This window comes from Eulemur rufifrons, chromosome 9 (genome assembly GCF_041146395.1).
Source record: "Eulemur rufifrons isolate Redbay chromosome 9, OSU_ERuf_1, whole genome shotgun sequence".
NCBI classification, from domain to species: domain Eukaryota; kingdom Metazoa; phylum Chordata; class Mammalia; order Primates; family Lemuridae; genus Eulemur; species Eulemur rufifrons.
This window is the reverse complement of record NC_090991.1, coordinates 4154572-4171419: the sequence shown is the minus strand read 5'-3', so window position 1 is coordinate 4171419 and position 16848 is coordinate 4154572. Positions and strand designations below refer to the sequence as shown.

General features: G+C 37.9%; 1 protein-coding gene across 1 annotated transcript in view; it reads right to left on the bottom strand.

The window, feature by feature from the left end:
• Positions 1 to 246: 246 nt before the first annotated feature.
• Positions 247 to 16848, bottom strand: part of ZNF624 (zinc finger protein 624) — a 32262-nt gene continuing 15660 nt past the window's right edge. The window contains exons 5-7 of the mRNA XM_069482112.1: positions 11537 to 11663; positions 10033 to 10128; positions 247 to 2468 (exon numbers count right to left, since the gene is read on the bottom strand). Coding sequence (XP_069338213.1) covers positions 247 to 2468; positions 10033 to 10128; positions 11537 to 11663 — 2445 coding nt within the window. The remainder of the gene's footprint in view (positions 2469 to 10032; positions 10129 to 11536; positions 11664 to 16848) is intronic.

Sequence of the window (16848 nt, the reverse complement as noted above, 5' to 3'; positions counted from 1 at the left end):
GGCTTTCATTTGTCCATTATTTTTCTGTAGTGTGAATTTTCTTATAACTTCTAAGATTTAATATGCTTAAATGCTTTTCCACATTCATTATGTTTATAGAGTGTCTCTTTAGTGTATGTTTTCTGTGAATTTATAATGAAGATTTCCCACATTCATAAAATATAAAATTTTATATATTATATTCATAATATAATATATAAAATTCCTCTTGTGGAGTTGACATCTGGATGAATGACTTACTGTTCTCTATACTAACTGAGTTTCTCTCTGATGTATTTTTTGATGTACAGTAAGGCTTGAACTACTCCTGAAGGCTTTTCCACATTCATTACATTTATAGGGTTTTTCTCCAGTATGCATCCTCAGGTGTACAGTAAAGTCGGAGTTTGTTCTGAAGGCTTTTCCACATTCTTCACATTTGTATGGCCTCTCTCCGGTATGAATTCTCTGATGCAGAGTTAGCTGTGATAGGGTAATACAACCTTTTCCACATTCCTTACAGGTGTAGGGTTTTTCTCCAGTATGTGTTCTCCAATGCACTGTAAGGTATGAACCCCTCCTGAAGGCTTTTCCACAGACATCACACTTATAGGGCTTCTCCCCACTATGGATTTTCTGATGTTCTGTGACATGTACCATCTGGCTAAATGCTTTCCCACAGTCATTACATTTAAATGGTTTCTCTCCAGTATGTGTTCTCTGATGGGTATTAAAGCTTGAGTTACTTGTGAAAACCTTTCCACATTCATTACATTTATAGGGTTTCTCTCCAGTATGCCTTCGTTGATGCACAGTAAGCTGTGAAGTATTAGTGAAGGCTTTCTCACATTCATTACATTTGTAGGGTTTTTCTCCAGTATGTGTCCTTTGATGTACAATAAGGTATGACTTAGTCCTGAAGGATTTTTCACAATCATAACATTTATAGGGTTTCACTCCAGTATGAATTTTCTGATGCTCCTTGAGATTAACCATTTTGGTGAATGCCCTCTCACAGTCGGTACATTTATATGGTTTCTCTCCAGTATGAATCCTCTGATGTACAGTTAAGTGTGATTTTATTCTGAATGATTCCCCACATTCGTTACATAGATAAGGTTTCTCTTCAGTATGAATACGCTGATGTATAATTAGAGAAGAAGAACGCATGAAGGCCTTTCCACATTCGTTACACTTATAAGGTTTCTCTCCTGTATGCATTCTGTGGTGGACAGTAAGGCATGAATAATTAATGAATGCTTTCCCACATTCAGTACATTTATAGGGTTTTTCTCCTGTATGAATTCTCTGATGTTCTGTGAAATTCGCTATGCGGTTGAATGCTTTCCCACAGTCACTACATTCATAGGGTTTTTCCCCAGTATGAGTCCTTATATGTACAATAAGGCTTGAATTACTTCTATAGGCTTTTCCACATTCATTACATCTAAAGGGCTTCTCTCCAGTATGAATCCTCTGATGAACATTAAAAATTGTGGTATTTTTAAAAGATTTCCCACACTCATTGCATTTATATGGTTTCTCTTCAGTATGGGTCTTCTCATGTACACTAAGATATGACTTATTCCTAAACGCTTTCCCACAATCATTACATTTGTAGGGTTTCTCACCATTGTGAGTTTCCTGATGTCTTGTAAGTTTTGATTTGTCACTAAAAGCTTTCCCACATTCACTGCATTTATAGGGTTTCTCTCCAGTTTGAATTCTCTGGTGCTGATTAAGACGGGCACACTGGCTAAAGGATTTTCCACAGACATTGCATTGATAAGGTTTCTCTTTAGTATGGATTCTCTGATGTACCATAAGTGATGAAGAAGCAATGAAGGCCTTTCCACATTCATTACATTTATAAGGTTTTTCTCCAGTGTGAATTTTTTTATGCTGACTGAGATATGAAGGCTGGCTGAATGTTTTCCCACATTCATTACACTCATAAGGTTTTTCTTTAGTGTGAGTTCTTTGATGTTGAATGAGTAATGACCTATAACGGAAGGCCTTTCCACATGTACCACATTTATAGGGTTTTCCTTTATTATTAGATTTTTTCCCCAAAGTAAGTTCTGAAGTTTGCCTTATGGCTTTGCTACCTTCCGTAACCTTGCAAATTATCTTCCCCAAATGGGTATTTGTAATCAAATCTAAATTCTCTGTGAAATTTTCCTCATGTGTTCGGCATTTGTTGTGGGACTCTTCTGTGATAACTTCTGGTTCTGGAATAAGAACAGATCCAAATCTAAAATCTCTTTGACTAGTGGGAGTTTTCTTGTGTGTTACTATTCTTTGACTCAAATGACTCTCCTGACTATTTTGCAATCTCAATATCCTGTCATTCCATTTCCATAATCCTCCCATTCTGGAATCCCACAGACCACTCTCTGTGAGTTTCCCAACTACGGCCTCCTGTGATAAATCTTCAGGAATATCATCTGTTAGTGTAGCATTCTTGGTTGCAGGTTTGGTCTCCAAGTCTAGGAGATAAAAAGAGAAAAATCAAATAACTCCTTTCCTAAGCTGAGGAAATCTCACTAAACAGGATAATAAAAGTGAAAAATGGGATGATAATATATAGTTCAAATTAATTTTTTCCAGTAAGAAGAAGGTAGGATTAAAGGCGGCTAGTTGAGCAAGAATCAAAGTAGCAAATTCAATTAGATTTTCTCCTACTAAAAACATTCATTCATGGTAACCATCCTAGAATCTAAGTTTCTCAAATGTTTCTTCCTCTTCTCATTTCCTTTAGAGTCAACTTCTTTAGAGAGTATTCTTCATAAATTGTCACACTTCCTTGCTGCCCATTTACTCCACAAACCAGACATGTGTCCCCAATCATACTTTCTTTCTATTTGTTCTCATTCTTGATTGACTAGCATTATTGTGAGGGCTTTCTCAAGTTTCCCTGGAAGAACAGTTTATTCAAATCTTTGTACATACCTTTTAATAAAACTTTTGTGGAAGAAAGCACTTTGATTTTCAAAAAGTGAGTTGAACAGCAAACTAGTCAAAAATTAATATTTATACTTACTGATATTTTAAATAGTAACAATTACTTAATCAAGGTAGCTTTTGCAAATTTTTATGGACTCTAAGAACATTTCTGACAGTTTGTCAAAAATTCATTAAAAAAATTCTACTGTGGGTTATTGGTCCTACAACTTGTTTGTATGTGCAATACATAAAAAAAAATATATATATGCACACACATACATATATACACACACATATATATATAGATGGAGAGAGAGAGAGAGAGAGAGAGAAAGAGAGAGAGAGAGATAGGGTCTCAGTATGTTGCCTGGGCTAGAGTGCAGTGGATTGGAGTCATCCTAGCTCACAGCAACCTCAAACTCCTGGGCTCAAGTGATCCTTCTGCTTCAGCCTCCTGAGTAGCTGGGACCCACACTTGTCTAACTTTTCTATTTTTTTGTAGAGACAGGGTCTTGCTCTGTTGCCCTGGTTGTTCTTGAACTCCTGGCCTCAAATGATGCTCCCACCTTGGCCCCTGAAGGTGTTAGGATTACAGGCATGAGCCACCACACCAAGCCTTGCAATTTAATATTTTCTATGGCACTTTTATACTTTTTTAAAATTTTAATTCATTTGAAGGTAATCATATATAAATGTTTAAAAACAAATTCAATACAAAACTTTTCTGGACAGTGGAATGGTTTAAAACTCACTTTTTAAGTAATAAGTTTTGTTTAAGTTATTTTGCCTTTATGAAATTTAAATTAATTTTCTGTCATGCTGTTGCTTTTATTTTTTATCATTTTTTCTTTAACCTTTAAATATTTTTAATTAGTTTGAATATATTTTTTTGTTGTCCTAGGACATTATTTTGCCAATATCTGATGAAATTTTTTTTCTGTCAGAATAAAAGCTATAGAAAACACATCTATAATACCAACTTGGGATTCAGGAAGTAATAATAAAAGGTCAAAAGAATATAAATTTGTAAAGCAGGCAAAGTTGCTATAAAATTCGCTAAAAATATAAAAGCTTAGGGGGCAAAAAAGTTATATTAGCAACTAGAAATTTTCTTCAAAAAATTTACTTGCAGAAACTTCATTAATATATATGAGCTAAATCCTCATCTTTCTTGAGTGAAAGCAAAATGTCACTCCCAAACAATAAGAATAAAAAACAAATAAAAACTTTTACATCTGAGAGAGCTGTACTTTGGTGATGTCACACTGGGTAGTTTAGACCAACATTATTGCTGGTAACAATTAGAAAATCTGGATAAAAAAGAGAAACAAAGTCTGTTTGAAAGCATCTGAAAACTAGAAAGACTTAAAGAATTACAATGAGAAGAATGAAACCCAGAAAGAGAGATCCTACCATCTGGTTTTGTATAGCAAGTGAGACAAGAATAATTTAAAATTTTTAAGTGGTTGAAAAATGTATCAAAATAATGATATAATGTGACATATTAAAATTGTATGAAATTCAAATTTCAGTGTCCATAAATGAAGTTTTAGTGGAACACAACCACACTCATTGGTTAACATATTGTCTATGGATGTTTGTGTGCTACAGTGGCAGAATGGAGTTGCAACAGAGACCTGTGACCCCACAAAGCCTAACATATTTGCTGCCTTGCCTTTCACATTAAAAGTTTGCTGGCTCCTAAATTAGACAGATGGTTCACTTCTCAACAGATTCTATGTAAGTCATAAAACAATGAAATGATATCTCCAAAACTTTATTAAATCCTTTATTAAAAGGATTTCTTCTGTAAACTTGAGATTCAGTCAAAAGACCACACTCAAGGATCCAAAAAGCCACATGTGGCCCCAAGGCTAAAGGTTCCCCACCCCAAAGTCTTACCCAAAATATTCTCCAAAAATGAAGGTCAAAATAAAGATGTCTTAGGCAAAAAAGGGAGAAAAGAATATGGCACAAACATATCTGAATAAAAGGAAATATTAAAGGCTGTTCTTTAGGCAGAAGAAAAATATCTTAGATATAAGCTTAGCAATGAAAAAAAATGAAGAGAAAGGAAAGGTAAAAATATGGGTGAGTTTAACACACTGACTGCCACACTAGGAAAAAAAATTTTTTCCCTGGGGCCACAGTGCTTTATTAGAACAAACAATCTTTTCTAATTTGTTATTTTTTATTGTTTTCTGTGAGTGAGTTATATGCAACACAATTCACATTTTTAGAATTAAATTGTCAATATTAATTGTAATAATAAGAACATCAACAAGTAAGATTTTCATGAACCAACTGCAGGGTTTTGCTTCCTGTGGCCCCAGGCTCAAAACTAGCCTGAGTTAAATACAACTCACATGGTAGTCAATGTGTTAAATGAATATGTGATCTGACATATATAGAATTAAAATACAGGCCGGGCGCGGTGGCTCACGCCTGTAATCCTAGCACTCTGGGAGGCCGAGGCGGGTGGATCGCTCAAGGTCAGGAGTTCGAGAGCAGCCTGAGCAATGAGCGAGACCTCGTCTCTACTAAAAATAGAAAGAAATTATCTGGCCAACTAAAATATATATAGAAAAAAAAAATTAGCCGGGCATGGTGGCGCATGCCTGTAGTCCCAGCTACTCGGGAGGCTGAGGCAGTAGGATTGCTTAAGCCCAGGAGTTTGAGGTTGCTGTGAGCTAGGCTGACGCCACGGCACTCACTCTAGCCTGGGCAACAAAGCGACACTCTGTCTCAAAAAAAAAAAAAAAATAAATAAAAAAAAAATAGAATTACAATACATAACTTCAAAAATGTAAGTGAGGTTAAATGGAATAAGCTGTCTTACACTCCTTATATTGCTTGTGAAGAAGGAAAAACCTGTATTAGACATTGAATCAAGGATGCATGCTTTAATCTCAGTATTAACCACTGAACAAATAATTTAAAATGTTGTAATTACCAAATTATTAGAGGGGGAAAATAGAACAATAAAAGGTGATAAATCCAAAGGGAGGCATGAATGGGGAGAAAAAGAATAAAGAACTGGCAAAACACTTTCACAGCTAAATGGCAGAGCTACAGATTATGTAAATGTATTTCGTACGAACTGAACACTCCAAAAGACACAAACTGTCAGATTGGTTAAAAGAATTAACAGTATGCTACTTATAAAAGAAACACATAAAATATATAGATATATAGAAGGTGAAAGTGAACAGGTGAAAGAAGATATATAAATAATGTTCAAAGGAAGGATGCTACAGTAATATTAATATCAGGCAAAATAGACTTCAATGCAAAAACCACTACAGATGGGACACTTCATAATGACAAAAGGTCCAATTTACCAGAAAGATATAATAATTCTAACTTTGCATTTACCTAACAACATAGTTTCAAAATACTTAAAGAAAAAAGTTAAGTGAACTAAAATAAGAAACAAATTTACAGTCTCACTAGCAGACTTAAAAAAATCTTTCTCAACTGATAGAATAAGCTTTAAGTACACACCCTTTAGCAACATAATTAACAAACTAACCTCCTGACATATCTAGAACACTGTACTCAATACCTAGACTGTATATGTTTTTCAAGTGTACTCAAAATGTTTACAGAAATTTATCACATGGTAAATAAAGGAAGTTTTAAGAAACCTGCAAAGGCTGAAAAAATACAAAGCATGTTTTCTGACCACACTAGAATTAAACACTACATTATCAGAAAATTCCCAAGTGGCACAAAGGTAAGAAAAACACTTCTAAATAACCCGAGGGTCAAAGATAACACAATAGGAATTATTAAATATCTTAAACTAAAAAATTATGAAGATGACACATAAAAAAGTGTGATATGGTCCTGACAGCTCTAAATAACCAGAAAAGAAGAATGGCTAAGAATCAGTGGTGTAAGTATCCAATTCAAGAAGTTAGAAAAGATCCACAAATTAAACCCTAAGAAGGTGAAAAAAATGAAATAATAAAGAGCAGAAAGTAATAAAATAGAGATCAAATATATAAGAAAAACAATTTAAAATGGTTCTTTAAAAGCCAAATGATAATTGATAAAGCCTAGCAAGACTGATTGAGACAAAAAAGAAAGGACACAAATCAGTACCAGGAATGAAAAGTGGCACATCACTTTAGATCCATATAAACGTTTACAAGATAAACAGGGGACAGTATGCCAATAAAATTGAAATGTAGGCCGGGCGCGGTGGCTCACGCCTGTAATCCTAGCACTCTGGGAGGCCGAGGTGGGCGGATCGTTTGAGCTCAGGAGTTTGAGACCAGCCTGAGCAAGAGCGAGACCCCATCTCTACTAAAAATAGAAAGAAATTATATGGACAGCTAAAAAATATATATAGAAAAAATTAGTCGGGCATGGTGGTGCATGCCTGTAGTCCCAGCTACTCGGGAGGCTGAAACAGGAGGATCGCCTGAGCTCAGGAGTTTGAGGTTGCTGTGAGCTAGGCTGACGCCACGGCACTCACTCTAGCCTGGGCAACAGAGTGAGACTCTGTCTCAAAAAAAAAAAAAAAAAAAAAAAAAAAAAAATTGAAATGTAGATTAAATTGAGCAATTCCCAAATAATTTGTTAAGCTGAAAATTATAAATAGCAAATATGAATAGTCCTGTAAGTACTAAATATACAGAGGCTGCAATTAAACACTTTTCACAATAAAAGCTTGAGGCTCAGAGGGCTTTCCAGTGGATTCCATGTCCCATAAGAAATATTACTTTCCCTCTCTCACAACTCTTTCTTTCCTCACTATATGCTGATGACCTTGATTTGCATTTTAGAAAATATGGCAACCATCATAATAGATGCCTCAATTTTCCCTCCACCAGTGGACCTACGTATGCACCCATCTTCTCCATCTTTCCCAGTGTTACAACGCAGGAGGTGACCTCTCTGCAAATTAAAGGTAAATTCTTCCTTTCCATTCTAGATTTTATCTCCTTTAACCTCCTCAAACACTTTAGTCCTTCAGTGATACTCTTTGTCTGGCAACATCAATTTCTCCCTCTCCACTGAGATAATCCTATCAGCACTCACATATGGCATAGAAACTTCCATCTCAAAAATAAAATGAGTATTTTTCTTTTTCTTCAATTAAAAAAATTTTTTTAAAGACATGGGGTCTTGTTCTGTTGCCTAGGCTGGGGTGCAGTAGTGTGATCATGATCATAGCTCACTGCAGCCTTGAACTCCTGGGCTCAAAAGATCCTCCCCACCACCTCCCACAGGCCCAGCCTCAGCCTCCCAAGTAGCTGAGCCTGTAGGCGTATGGCCCCCACGCCTGCTGAGTGTCTTTCTTGACTCCATTCTTTTCTCTAGCTGCTGCCCCAGTTCTTTTTTCCTCTTCATAGGGGAAAAATCCCTTCTCTAAAGAGTTGTTTAAAACTATCTCCAGGCCGGGCGCGGTGGCTCACGCCTGTAATCCTAGCACTCTGGGAGGCCGAGGTGGGCGGATCGTTTGAGCTCAGGAGTTCGAGACCAGCCTGAGCAAGAGCGAGACCCCACCTCTACTAAAAATAGAAAGAAATTATATGGACAGCTAAAAATATATATAGAAAAAATTAGCCGGGCATGGTGGCGCATGCCTGTAGTCCCAGCTACTCGGGAGGCTGAGACAGGAGGATCGCTTGAGCTCAGGAGTTTGAGGTTGCTGTGAGCTAGGCTGACGCCACGGCACTCACTCTAGCCTGGGCAACAGAGTGAGACTCTGTCTCAAAAAAAAAAAAAAAAAAAACTATCTCCAGTGTCTACCTTTCACTCACTCATTTAAGTATATATATAATAATATTTGATATACAAAAAGAACACACATAACACGTGTGAGTTGTGGATGGCATCATAATAAATGAATACTCAAATGAACTAGATTCTATTTATTTCTTTCCATCTCCGCTACCATCACCCTAATCAAAGTTACTGTCATCTCTTGCCTAGACTATTGTAACACCATCAACTTAACTACCTGCTTTATGCACCCTCAAGTTCAATCTCTATAAACAGGGTTATTTTCTAAAAATCCTTACTTAAACCTTTCCATGCGTTTGCCCTCACTCACATCATCCACAAAGCCCTGCATGGCAGGCTCCTAACTCTCTGATCCTACTCTGTACAGGTTTCCCCTCCCTTCTGTCACAGCAGCTTCCTCTGATTTCGGGAACACGTGACATACTTTTCTGTATCAGGCCCCTTGCATTGCTGTGCCCTTTGCCTGGAATGCTTCTCCTCTCCTCTGTCCTCTGCTGGCTTCTTCTGACCCTCCAGGCCTCAGCTTAAATGTCACCCCTCAGAAGCTCCCCTGACCACCCTGTCTGAGGGAGGCACCCTCGTATCACCCAAATTACTCTTTCCTGTCCCCCAGTTTATCTCATAGCTGAAAGGCATTGCAGTCACCATTTAGTTTGTTTTTATTTATTTACTTGCTAATTGTCTATTGCTCAAAATTTAATCTTCATGAGGGCAGGCGCCTGGTCCATTTTATTCACTGCGTTAAGCCCTAGTACCTAACCCAGTTTACAGCATATAGATGTATACTAAATACTGATTAAATAAATGAATATTGAATTTTGATTCTCAACTCATTCCTTGCTTGCATTCCCAGTTAGTTAAGAACCTGGAGGAGGGGAACGGGGTTCCCCCAAGGTTTCAGCAGGCTTACAGGTGAAGAAAGTTGAATAATGAGTAAATAGATTTATCTTAAGAAAATCAGTGGGGACCCTTAAGAGAGCATTTTCAAGAAAATGAAGGAAGAAATGTCAGATAATGGTGAAACAAATGAGAAAAACAAAAAGTTAACTAGAGAAGATAGACCTGAAAGGGATATTTTATGCATGTTTGAATAAAGAAGTAAAGGAATAATTATGAAAATCATGTCCCCAAGAAAGCAGAAAAGGATAGGATAGGGAACCAAAAGTGGAGGACAGAGAGAGGGGGAGAGACAAGGGAGTGACAGGGATGGCTGAGAGACAGGGGGAGCTTTTCCTCTGAGACAGCTTTGAGCAAAGGTACCCTCCAAAATACTTGAGATGTTTTGCTGAACATCCCCCCACGACCTGTTACTTGAAATAAATCCCATCTTCCCGGTTCTGATCAACTCACTTGGATAGGAGGTTCTTGAAATTTCTCTCACCATGGCCCATGGTCCTTTCCCATTCTCCAAACGGGATATCATATCTGGTTTGGAAACTGCAAGTCCTGTTCAGAGAAAAATAAATAGGATTTGATTGGAGCTGTGCAGAAGAACTATTGCCCAATTCAGTCTCAGTTCTTTTTTTTTTTTTTTTTTGTTTTGTTTTGTTTTTTTTTTTTTTTTGAGACAGAGTCTCACTCTGTTGCCCGGGCTAGAGTGAGTGCCGTGGCTTCAGCCTAGCTCACAGCAACCTCAAACTCCTGGGCTCAAGCGATCCTCCTGCCTCAGCCTCCCGAGTAGCTGGGACTACAGGCATGCACCACCATGCCCGGCTAATTTTTTGTATATATATATTTTAGTTGTCCATATAATTTCTTTCTATTTTTAGTAGAGACGGGGTCTCACTCTTGCTCAGGCTGGTCTCGAACTCCTGACCTCGAGCGATCCACCCGCCTCGGCCTCCCAGAGTGCTAGGATTACAGGCGTGAGCCACCGCGCCCGGCCTCAGTTCTTAATTTTCTGTGCAGAATGGCCATTACAGAAAATTTTAGAGCTGCACTGTCCAATACAGTTGCCAAAAGCCATATGTAGCTATTGAAATTTAAATTTAAATTAATTAAATTTTAGGCCAGCTGTGGTGGCTCATGCCTAAAATCCTAGCACTTTGGGAGGCCAAGGCAGGAGGATCACATGAGGCCAGGAGTTCCAGACCAGCCTGAATAAGAGCCAGACCCCGTCTCTATAAAAAATGGAAAAATAAGCCGGGTGGGGTGGCACTTGCCTGTAATCCCAGCTACTCAGAAGGCTGAGGCAGAAGGATTGCTTGAGCCCAGGTTTTTGAGGTCGCAGTGAACTATGATGATGCCACTACAGTCTAGCCCAGACAAGAGAGCAAGACTCTGTCTCAAAACAAAAAGTAAAATTTAAAATTCAGTTCTTCAGATGGACTACCCAAATTTCAAGTACTCAAAAACCACAAGTGGCTAGTACCTGCTGTATTGGACAGCACAGCTATAGAACATTTCTATCATAGCAGAAAATTCCATTGTGCAGTGATGTTAGATGTTACAAAGGTATCTCAAAGGAGCTCAACACTATGACCCTGGTTTGGTGGGATAACAGATCATGGGAATAGTATGAGTTTAGGAAGAAAATGAATTTGTTCCTTTCTTTTTAGAGGTACTGATAATTCCCATTTATGGAAGTGGCTAGAAAAAACTTCGGTTCAAAATCTGTGGGATTGTCAGCAATCTCCAAGATGCCAATGAAATGTGTACTTCTTATCCTACAATGGGCAGACCATTTGGTTAAGAGTGAGGAATAGCATAGCTCCCAACAATCTGCCCCTAAAATCAAGAGATTTCGATGCCTGAACTCTAAACCAAAATTCAGCTAAGTACTTCAGAAGCTATATTTTGGGCAAATCTGGTCAAAGGGGCAGGTACATCAGCACAGAAGAGGCCTTATCCTTACCCAGGGAGACCAGATTCCTGTAATTCTCTAGCATCACATCCTTGTACAGGTTCCTCTGTGTAGGGTCCATCAACCTCCATTCCTCCGGTGTGAAGTCTACAGCCACATCCTTAAATGTCACTGATTCCTGAAATAATTACACTGTGATCACCCGGAGACTATACAATTACACTTGTTAGGCAGACTAATACATAGGAAATTGGGGAAGAACTCCAGAAATTAGAATCACTAAATGATTATGTTGGTCAACCAGTTCATCCTTTATAGGATATATCAATCTCTTCAGTGACAAGAACTTAAAACCATAAAAGGAAGCTTATTCCATCTTTGGAGTATCACCTGATAGCAGGATTTTTTTTTTCCAGACTAAATCTGGCTTTCTATAAATTCTAAATATTAGCCCTACCATATTATCTGGAGTCAAAGAGCACGGTTTCCTCTCTCCCTAGAAAGTATTTAAAACACTTGATAACAGCTAGTAGTTTCCACTCAAATCATCTTTCTTCCACAAAACCCTGGCTTATCTAAAATATCAATTTTCTTTCAGTTCTAATCTATAAAATATGGCTTACTAAAAGATGTATTTTATCATTCAGATTGTGGATATAGAATACTATACACATATATTCTTGTATAAAAATAGAATAATGAGTTATAAATTTTTTTTAATGGTTTCTTATTAGGAGAAGGAGGAAATAGAACAGAAGGGAGGCCTGAGATAGAAGCTAGACTCCTTTGAGTATTTGTTTTATAGGTTTGAATTCTGAATCATGTAAATTTTTCATATTATAAAACAAAAATTAAAATTTAAAAAAGCAATCCCTAAAAATTAAAAGTAAAATAAAACTAGTTAAAAATAAAATAATACCCATTCATCAGAGAGGAACTATTTTGAGTGACTTTAAAATACTGTATATCCCTTGTGAGATACACCCTGAAGAGAAAAAAAAACTGTAAAACAAAAACAAAAACAAAAACAAAATGTTTTCAGTAAATAATCATGATTGTAGTGAGGGAAATGCTATTCTGTAACTGTTGTGCGTGCTACTGTTGCATAAAGCAAATTAGCATATTGATGTCACTGAGAACTAATAAATTTGGCAGGGGGAAAGAAGATATAAATGTATATTGATGAGATTAGGTTAAAATCTCCATACTTCCAAATATGAATTAGAAATATCAGGATAGATTCATGAAGTATTTTATGTTTAAGGAAAAAAATAAAACACATTTCCTAGCTTTGTGTACTGAAAAGGCCTTGAAACAATAATAAGGAAGCATCATGCAAGCCAGAGGGTGGCCTCTAAACATCACTTCCCACTAAAAGGAACCAGGGCCTGGAACATTCTGACACATTAAAAATCAAGGAAGCTATCAAAGACTACCAGCACCATATCTAAGACACAGGAAACAATCTGAAGAGGCTTCCACTGGCCAATGATGTGACAATTTGAGCATCAATAAGGATTTCAAAAATATCTAACACAGTTATATTCATGAGTTTATAATAAATTATTTTAAAAATCCTCCTTGATCATCTTTGGAGAATGCCTGGAAACTGGTAAATAAAGAGAAGGAATCAACCTTTTGTCCTTCCTTTCCTATGCAAACTGTACATAGTTTGTACTGTAATCAAATGTAATTAAATATTAATAGTTGATGAAGGCAGGCTTCCCTTTATGGAAGTACTCTAGCTAATAAATGAAGAAGGAGTGAAAGAGTTAGAGTATCACCACTTTTCAGCCTCTAATGAATTAAGGATCATCTGGGGCTGCTAACATAAGGGAAAAGCCTCAATTAGGCATTACACATCTTCTGGTGGTAAATACCAACAACATGAAATAATACTGCCAAAATATCTTAAAAAATCAAAATATGAATCTGATCAGGATCTAACTATCAATTTAAAGAAAATACAGGGGCAGAGGAACACATTAAATAATCCCATGGGGATGCAATCAGTAAAATCCATATTGTGTGAAATTCTAAATTAATGCTGTCTAACAGAAATATAATGCAAGCTATATATGATTTTATGTTTTCTAGTAGCCACATTAAAAACAAAAAGAAACAGGTGAAATTAGCTTTAATAACATGTTTTATTTAATCCACTATATACAAAATATTATCATTTCAACATGCATCAATATGAAAATTATTGAGATACTTTATATTATTTTTCATCATAGTAAGTCTTTGAAATCTGGTGTATATTTTAAATTTATAGCACATCTCAATTCGGACTAGTTACATTTCAGGTAGTCACATGTGGCTAGAGGCTTATGTATTGGACAACACAGTTCTAAAGTACAAAAGACCTGGTTTCTTCAATAAATGCCTACAAAGGGAAAAAAAGAGGGAAGGGGGAACCTCTACATTAAAAGTGATCTAAGAGGCTAGGCACTGTAGATCATGCCTATAAATCTAGCACTCTGGGAGGCCGAGGCTGGAGGATCCCCTGAGCTCAGGAGTTTGAGACCAGCCTGAGTAAGAGCAAGTCATCATCTCTACTAAAAGTAGAAAAAAAAAATTAGCCTGGGATCATGATGCGTATCTGAGTCCCAGCTACTTGGGAGGCTGAGGCAGGAGGATTGCTTGAGCCCAGGAGTTTGAGGTTGCAGTGAGCTATGATGAGGTCACTGTACTCTACCTAGGGCTATAGAGTGAGACTCTGTCTCAAAAAAAAAAAAAAGTGATCTAAAACAGTGGTCCCCAACCTTTTTGGCATCAGGGACTGGTTTCATAGAAGACAGTATTTCCATGGATGGGGTCGGGTGGGGTGGATGGTTTTGGGATGATTCAAGCATATTGCATTTATTGTGTACTTTATTTCTATTACTATTACATTATAATATATATTGAAATAATTATATAACTCACCATAATGCAGAATCAGTGGGACCCCTGAGCTTGTTTCCTGCAACTAGACAGTCCCATCTAAGGATGATGGGAGACAGTGACGCCCAAACGGTGTTGCTTATGTCTGGTCTACTCTATCATCTCTTTTTGGTTGTTGTCATGGCAGAAAACCCTGCTTCGCAAAGATAGAATATTGGAAATGGAAGCAGGCTTTTCAGTGCTTTTGTGGCAATCTCAGGATATTCCATTTTGACTTTAATCCAGAACATACGGAGATTTGAAGTTGTTTCAAACATACTTTTAAGGCCACCATCATTTGTGATCTCAAGCAGTTGAGCCTCTCCTAGCACGGACGAAGTTGATTCACCTGGCTTATTCACAAATGCATTGAGGATCCATAACCATTCCTTCCCAGTTCATGGGTCTTTTGTGGTTGGGAATTAATGCTGACTCTTTTGAAAGCTGAGATAGGTGATCATGCACCAGCTGGGAGAAAGAAGGCCCTGGCTCAGCCTCTTTCAAAACCTCTGCTAAAGTTTGAAACATGTCAAAAGTCCCAATGTTCACTCATCACCCCCATAATTCCAGTTTGGCTTTGAATGCAGCCACTTTATCTGCTGACTTGAACCCAGTTATCACTCTCCCCTGAAGTGACAGATTGAGTTTGTTGAGCAGGTTGAATATGTCACACAAGTAAACAAGTTTTGTGACCCATTCTGTGTCAGTGAAATGTGCTGCCAGTGGTGACTGTTTTTCTAAAAGAAATCTCTGGCGTGGCTCTCATAACTCAAAACCTCTGGCCAGTGATCTACCTTTAGAAAGCCGTCTCACTTCTCTGTCTAACAGAACATGTGTGTGCTCTGTGTCCAACTCCTCACAAAGCTGCAAGAATGGATGTGAGTTAAGGGCCTGTACTTTAATGTGGTTGATAACTTTAATCACATCCTGCAAAATGTTGTTTAGTTCAGGTGATACTTTTCGGCTAGCCAGCATTTCTCTATGGATGACACAGTGTGTAGATTCACGCTCAGAAGTGACCTCCTTGACCCAAGTAGTGACACCAGCAAGCCGTCCAGTCATGGCAGCTGCTCCATCTGTGCATACACTGACAAAAAATGACCAATTCAGTTTTCCTGATTTGTAATCATTTAAAGACTTGAATAGTTCTGCAGCTGTGGTGTTGGTTAGCAATGAAACTGCACAAAACATATCCTCATGCACATCCTTCTGAAAAATATATTGCACAAAAACAAGCATTGTTGCCTTGCTGTCAACATCGGTAGACTCCTCAACCTGGACTGCATACCACAGTGACTCATTAATCTTCTCTAACAATTGTGCCTCAATATCCTCTGCTATTTTATCAGTTCATCCAGTTATGGGGCTAGCTGAAAGAGGAACACGTGCCATCTTTTTAACTGTATGCTTTCCTAAAAGTTGACGGCAAATGTCCTTAGCAGCAGGCAGGATCAACTCTTCACCAATAGTAAAGGGATTCTTAGCTTAGCCACTAAGAATGATGCTCTCAGTGTACACACATTTGATGAAATGGTGGCCTTCAATAATTGCTTTTGTTCTTTGTGTTCACGTTTTTTTTCTTTTGAAAAACCCTAAAGGCTTTTTAATGGAGGGTGCTTGGTCTCCATGTGCTGAAGCAGTTTTGAAGGTTTCATGGCTTTGTTGGATAACCAGTTGCCACATATCATACAAAGTGGGCTTGGAGAATGTGAATCACCTGTTGCAATGAACCTGTAATTTAAGTAGGTCTCTTGGTATTTTTTTTTACATGCATTTTTTTCATTTTGTTGGCAGTCTAACTCTTATGCTGTTTTACCATTGGGTCTTTCTCCCTATTCAAAGAAGCTCTTCAGTGATGTTTGCTTTTTACTCATTTTTGCTAGGGTCAGCTTGAAGGCTTATCAACACTGTGACTGAGACAAGTGTGCGGTGCAGGAAAGAGGCACGGACAGAAGTGGTAAATGAAATAATGGGCAGGCCACGTGCAGACTGAAACAAATGCTGGATTCTAACTTAAAGCCTGCCACCAGATGCAGCTGTACAATTGAAGTACATCAACTCACTTGCCACACTAAAGCTTGCCACCAGATGCAGATTAATTGTCACTTGCCACTCACTGATAGGGTTTTGATATGAATCTGCAAGCAACTGATTTATTATGGTTTCTGTGCAGTCAAACCTCTCTGCTAATGAGAATCTGTATTTGCAGCTGCTCCCCAGCGCTCAACCTAGATCCCTCGCATGCACAGTTTACAGTAGGGTTTGTGCTCCTGTGAGAATCCAATGTCACCGCTGATCTGACAGGAGGCGGAGCTCAAGCAGTGATGCAAGTGATGGGGAGTGGCTGTAAATGCAGATGAAGCTTTGCTCACTTGCCCACTGCTCACCTCCTGCTGTGCAGCCCGGTTCCTAACAGGCCACAGACTGGTACCAGT